The sequence below is a fragment of the Macrobrachium rosenbergii genome, chromosome 59 (genome assembly GCF_040412425.1).
Source record: "Macrobrachium rosenbergii isolate ZJJX-2024 chromosome 59, ASM4041242v1, whole genome shotgun sequence".
NCBI classification, from domain to species: Eukaryota; Metazoa; Arthropoda; class Malacostraca; order Decapoda; family Palaemonidae; genus Macrobrachium; species Macrobrachium rosenbergii.
The window spans coordinates 26,099,614-26,106,764 of NC_089799.1; the positions used below are offsets into that span (position 1 = coordinate 26,099,614).

The following is a 7,151-nucleotide window of genomic DNA, read 5'->3' on the forward strand; positions in this document are numbered from 1 at the left end:
AGTGTTATCATGACACAGTGATGGTATCAGTGTGGTTATTGTTGTCATTACTCACTGATGGTTGTCAGTGTGGTTACTGTTGTCATGACTCATAATTTCCTTTTCTCATTAATCATTATTTTTATCATTGCCACTTATTAGAAAATAGCATATTTCGCATCATTCCTCGCGAAGTAATTTAGGTGATAATTATCTCGGAACAGTAATAAAGGGTTTAGAATTTTGGTTTCAGCCCCAATTGTGGCTGCTTGGGAGTTTTAGGCATTAGACATTTCACGTACTCTCTTGTTCATATTTTTTTAACAATTCTTTCTTCGTTTTGGCCAAAACCATCTCTAAGACTATGCACAGTTCTGACTTTTTCTCACGCAACCAAAGTAAAGGTACTACAGTTGTTTCTAATTAGGAAAAAAAAATTTTTCCTAACTTTCCTCTAGCGCATCATTATATTATTCTGTGTATCTGGCCAAGTATATTTTCCTGTCATTTAAATGGGAAAAACCCATAACATACTCCTTCTTTGAAGATGTATGAGAGTTACGGGCGTGATGGCATCCCTTCTTGGTGTCTAAAGGACTCTTACGATGATGAGCTTGTCCGTATATTTTGTGTTTTCTGTTCCACACTGATTACAGACAGTTAGTTATCCTTCTTCGTGGAAGCACTAGTAAAGCCTGTTTCTTGCAAGGGCTATCGCTGTCCCCCTTCCTACTGTCATCCACTCGTTCTCACGTCTCCTATGGGTAAATCTTTTGAAACCACTCTTTATTCGGTAGACAGTCAGAATCTCACAGCCTTCTCTCTGGGCACCAGTATGTTTTCAGTAATACAAAATCAACTGATAATCTAATTTACCGCACCAGCAGTTGGTCATGTTTTTGGGAGCTTTGGAAAAACTTTTAGTTTCAACATTCATAGAACATATCAGTCTGGTATGAAAACCTTTTAGCAAAATGCCATATTTGTGACATCATTCCTTTTCATAAATTCAGTGCAAGCTTCTTGTTAGATCTGTCTCTTTTTTATTAAAGGCTAACTGCTCCCTTATCTCTAATAGTTTTCCTTGAGAACTGTTCTTACCACTCTGCTATTCCCGTTTTTCATATGTGATCTCAGATTCCCTTTGTCCAATTCATTCAAACGTTCCTGTTTCTGTTTTCTCAGTTCTTCTCCCTGCCTTAAAAGCCATCTTTAGACACTCATTGCCATTCTTGTTTATTCTTTTATATGGCGCAATTTATTTAAATCGAAGCATTACAGGTAATAGATGGAGAATCTCAATTTAGATAACATCTGTTACTAGCTCGCCACAGCACCACAAGAACTTAGGTTCTATACAAGTTAAATATGATTTTTATTCACTCCTAAAGTGTATGATTAGTTTTGCCTGAAAATAATTTTAAGGAATAAGATGTCTTGGGGTTGTAAACAGGAAGTTTAATGAGGATGAGAATGGTTTTGTGTTCTAGAAATTTTCATTCCTTACGTGTGTATATTCATAAACATTGCGGCATAGATTTCCATTTCTTGAAAGTATCAGCAATCTACTCTTTTCTCATCAGTTTGATCCATAAGAGCAGTCCTCTTGCCCCATAAGTTATATATATAAATGCTATTCAAATCCTGTTCAGTGACGTTTATTTGACATTTTTTTCCAAAACAGATTTTCATTCAAATATTCTTTTTTGCTATTTTTTTTTTTTTTTTTTTGCATACAAGCTTTCTCTTCCGTGGCTTGTCTTGCGATAATGCATTCACATCATGAAAAGTGTATTTGTTTAATTATTGATCATTAATTAGATAATTACTATAATACAGAATAAAATCTAATTATTGTTTTTAAAATTTCAAATACCGCACAAACTAAGATTTTTCCATTTCCACAGCCACCGTGCCATTAATGATGACCATTCCTGGCTCAGCTGTGGGAGCAACAATTTGCGAAATGGTTGGCCCCCGGAGACTGTATTTGATATTGCTGCCACTGTTTTGGTTTTCCTACACCGCGATGGCCTTGGCCTCTTGGAAAGTCATCCAGGATGCTGGAGCTGCTAAAATGATTCTCCTAATGTCAAGGGTCATTCAGGTAAGTGATTTCAAAAGATTTTGAGAGCTGTTTGAGAGTTATGGCAACTGAATGTGTTTTATTAGTCATTTGCGATCTTCTGCAGCCGAGATATTCTCCTGCCGCTTGTTCTGAGATGCACACTTCAAAAGTAAAATTACTTGTGGTATCATTGCGTATCTTTACCTATGACACAGAATCTGCAGCAAAATGCTTAGGGACTTACATTTCCTGAAACCGTTTTCTTGTTAAAGTAATTGCAAATGAAGAGCTTGCAATCTACATATTTTTTTCAAGTATTTATTTCTCATCTCAGAGCTTACCAATGGTCCTATCAACTTGACCTAGGAAACCCCCACCCCAAAAAGATAATAAAATTACTTTTTTTTTTTTTCTTACCGACAGGAGAGTTCCTTATCAGAACAGGAGGCTATCTTAGTTTATGATAACAATGGTAGGTAATAAGAGAAGTAAATGCTCACTTATTCAGTGAATTAAAAGTATACTTCAATAACCATGTAGGCTAGGTAGGTAAGCTTAGGCTTGAGTTCAAGTTTATGGTGAGTAGGGGTCTGTCTAAACACATCAGATCTGCACATTTTGTTTCTAAGATGTTTGCAGGTTAAATTATTTTGAATGGCAATGATAACTGAATTTTGCACCACCACACACTAAAAAAACACTGTGCTAGAGACACGTGGATATCAGTGACCAAATGCGTGACAAATTTCATTACAGACTTTTATGAATTGTGCAAGAAAATGCTGTTTTACCATTCTCTTGAAGTAGCTGTTACTGTGACAATGACTTTACATGGTTATAGATCATCTTCCAGTTATTAATTAAAATAAATATTTAGAAAATACTTATTTTTACAAAAGCAGTGTGAAGTATTCAAAATTTCAACATACAATCTCAAATGGAACAGTATTGTTAAATGAGAAACATCAGAAAAGTACCAAGTTATTTTGGAATCATTAGCAGCAATTGTGAGTAGTATTCTTTTCTTAAGTTCTCTTTAATCACTAATATAGTAAAACTATTCTTTTCAGGGCTCTGTTGTATCACTTCTGTTTCCTACTACTTCTATCTATGTGTATGAAGTGAATCGCCATCGATGGAGAGGAACAATGACCAGTATACTCGAGATTTGGGGTACATGGGGATTTTTGTTATGTTACATCACTGGCTGCTTCATGTCGTGGTCGACGATAGCATGGTTTGTTCCACTAATTACTATAGTTCCCGGATCTGTAGGTGTAGTGCTTTCGCCAGAATCTCCCCTCTGGCTCGCAAGGAAAGGCAAAGAAGAGGAGGCTCGAAAAATTCTCTACAGATACAGATGTAATCTCCAAGAGGTGGCAGAAGATCTGAAGGCTACTTGTAAGAATCAAGGCCAGAAGGCCCAGAGTTTATCAGAGCTTTTGAGAGTGATGGCAAAGAAACCTAATGTACTAGCAATGATTGCCTCGTCAGTCAACACAATCATGAAGGAGCTTGTGGGCTTTGCTGTCATTAATATCTACATTGTCCATATTTTCGATGCTGCCGGAGTTGGCCTTGACCCTCGCTACAGTTCAGTGATCGTTGGCGTTGTGCGTCTGGCTGCCAATACCATTGCTTCCCTTCTGTTGCACCATTTCAGAAGGAGAGTTCTTCTCCTCTGTGGAAACACCCTTGCAGGAACCGCTGCCTTCTTCATTGGCTTATTCTTTTACTTAAAAAGTTCAAATTATGACGTATCATGGTTAGGATGGTTACCTGTAACTGGTCTAGCAGTACATATGTTAGGTTGTGCAGCTGCCATAGGACCTACTACATGGCTGATGGCTGTTGAAGTTTTGCCAGGCCCTGTACGTTCTGTGGGTTTTGGAATTGCCTCTACAAATTTCGCTATAGCGGCTTTTGTTATGTCCAAGACATTTGTAAGCGTTTTGTCTTACATAGGCATGCATGGGGTTTTCTGGTTCTTTACAGCAGGTGCGATCGTGTTCAACATACTCACCATAGTATTCCTGCCAGAGACATTTGGAAAGTCTCTCCAAGACATAGAGGATTACTGGAACAAGTCTTCCAAAGTAAAGGAGAAAATTCCAGTTTCAGATAATTCAGATACAGGTGACCTAGACACGGCATCATTCTTATCCCATTCTAACAACGCATAAGATTTCCAAAACACACCCGAGCAATCCCTTGTTTTATTTTTGTATAATCTTTAAAATTACGCATATTTTCCTTATAAAAAAATCAAAAAGTCACACAAACAATTTAATCATCCTATAGACGGCGCAATCTGCAACCACAAAATATTCATTTCCTATATACTTTGGAAAATATGCAACTCAAAAGCAAGAAAAAGAAGTTAAAATTGCGCCCAGTCGAGTTTTCTGTACAGCGTATATTGCTGTATGAATCTTTCAGCCACGTCCCATGAAACTCTTAGCTGCGGCCCATGAAACTCAGCCACGGTCAGATGGTGGCCTCAGCCACGGCCCATGAAACTCAGGCCTGTGTTGTTGGTACCTATAGCGGTACCAGAAGTACGATTATGGCTAACTTTAACCTTAAACAAAATAAAAACTACTGAGGCTAGAGGGCTACAATTTTGTATGTTTGATGATTGGAGGGTGGATGATTAACATACCAATTTGCAACCCTCTAGCCTCAGTTGTTTTAAGATCTGAGGGCGGACAGAAAAAGTGCGGACGGACAGAAAAAGCCCTCACAATAGTTTTCTTTTACAGAAAACTAAAATCAGAAAAAGAAATCCCTGCTATATCAGGCATCCTTTTTAACCTCATGGCTAATCGGTTCTTTATATACTGGAAGTATTCCGGTAAGAACTGTTGCGCAATTCTAAGTCAGTACACTTCTAGCAATAGAAGACCAACCCAAGTCAAGTGGACGCAGATTGTTTCAGTTACTCATCGAACATCTCACCAAAAGTCTTCAGTGCCAAAAGACATCTGTAAGTTATTTCCTACAGCATCATCCCATTTCTTGTGACCTCATTGTCTGGAGAACCTAGCAGTATGCTGCTCATTTGTCAAATTCTCTGGTTCATTTTATTTATTCTGGGCATAACGAATAAACGGAAACCCCTTGAAAATCTATTTCATTTGTAACCTTCTGTCTATTAATGTTTTAAAGGAAGAGCTGGTTTATTTTAACGAATACCTTACCGCAATATTGTTGTCTCCATATAAGGTGTAAATTAGAAAAATTCTTAAGCCGAAGGATTTGGTAAGTTACATGGGTTTCATAACAACTGATAAAAAGACTTTTCAAGTGTTATTATCAAAACGGGAAAATGATAACTATAACAAGCAGTTCCTGCAGGCTTTCCGTCCAGATGTTGTAACAAGACAAAATTCAAAGTCTCTGGCTTCGGCCAAATTTAGACAAGTTCTCAGACGGGAGCTGTTCTTCGCAGCAAAACTAAGTAAAATCGCCAGTGGAGTAGAGATAAACTCACTGAGTCTTTAGCTTGTGGTCTGTTGCTTATCCCTTGTCCAGTTTACTCGTTGATCCTCCCACAGTTAAAGAAGAAAGATACAGAAATATATTTGTTATATGCGTTTGTTTATCTGTGCATAGGCTTGACGCTGAATCTCCCTGAGCTGTAGGGCTTACTTTCAATCCTTCAAATCGTAGCTGCCTCGGTATATTCTGAGAACTGTATATCCTATTTGTTATGCAGAGCGAGAAAGAGAGAGAAGACTTCTCGTGTCTGAGGACTTGAATGCATCTGGGAAGGAGGCCATCATCATCAATAAAGCTTCGGTTACCATTCTTGGCAAGAAAAGGGGCCGGAGAGGAATCAACAGAACATGCAAGCTAAGGCTTGAATTTGTTAGATAATCACTTGTTTATGTTACTGGCATCAGGTGAAACACTGTCTACAACACTTTATAATAAAATACGTCGGCCTTCAGTGAGTTCAATAACGCGAGAGATAACAAAAAAGTTTAAATTTCCATCTATTTGATAGAACATCAATATTTTTTGAAAAGTTTAAGACAGGGAGAGTCTTTCAGTTAACTGTGTTCTCAGTACAAAGTGATTTTCATTTGAACTGAATTTTATAAGAAAAATAAAAATATATGAAAAAGTCCACCGCAGACGTCTACAAGAGAAGTTGATTTAGTAGTCACTTCGCCCAACTCGGTATTTCACTTCTATGTTGATTATCATCGAATGTCGTTAAACCATGACTTCATTATTAGAGTCAGCACGGGAAGGGTAAAATAGTATTTTGATTAAATTGCATATTCTGGAAGCCTTTTCTGGAAACCTTATTTAATGTAGATCAACATAGTTTCTCTCTTCCTCTCTTTATCAAATACTTGAGACTCTTGCAATGCAGTTGTACAGATTGCAAATTATCCTGTGTTTTTAGATCAGACCATAATATGAAAGTATTATCCCTTCATACATACAGCCATAGTCCAAAAGTAAATAAGATTTCTGCCTCGCCACTCAAATTTAAATGCTTTGTTCCAATTCTCACTCTAGGTCAGAATAAGGATGCTGTCATATCGCCTCTCTGATTTACAGCCATGGATGCTATCACGGAACTTCCATTCCATCCTTATTAGAAGTCTTATTTCTTCCCTCCTCCTCTCATCTCTAGTAGATCCAGATTCAGAAGTGCTACATTTTTCTTTCACTGCGATGCGGACCCTCAAAAATCATGTTCTTTATCTACGAAAAGATACAGGTTCTTGGCTATTTCCGGTATCAACAGAAGCATAGTGGCTTTTAGAAAACTTGACCGGATATCTAACTCGAATGGAATTCAAACCAAGGTTCTCTTACTGGCGAGGCCAGAGTCTTAATCACGAGAATACTTATGTGTGTATGTATGTGCATATATATATATATATATATATATATATATATATATATATATATATATATATATATATATATACACACGCTGCATATATATACAGCACATATATATTGAACTCCAATCACGTTAAGTATTGCGCGATATAAAAGATATAAAATATGAAGCCAGGAGAAAAGCAAAACAACGGAATGCAAGGTCTGTGGTCTCTACCTAAGACAGCCTTTAAAATCA

At 37.3% G+C, this 7,151-nt stretch overlaps 1 protein-coding gene across 1 annotated transcript in view; it reads left to right on the forward strand.

The window, feature by feature from the left end:
• The window catches only part of LOC136837541 (facilitated trehalose transporter Tret1-like), a 22,433-nt gene extending 17,259 nt beyond the window's left edge, over positions 1-5,174 (forward strand). Inside the window, exons 3-4 of the mRNA XM_067102387.1 lie at positions 1,887-2,086; positions 3,118-5,174. Of these exons, the coding sequence (XP_066958488.1) occupies positions 1,887-2,086; positions 3,118-4,230 (1,313 nt within the window). The 3' untranslated portion in view covers positions 4,231-5,174. The remainder of the gene's footprint in view (positions 1-1,886; positions 2,087-3,117) is intronic.
• Positions 5,175-7,151: the final 1,977 nt, after the last annotated feature.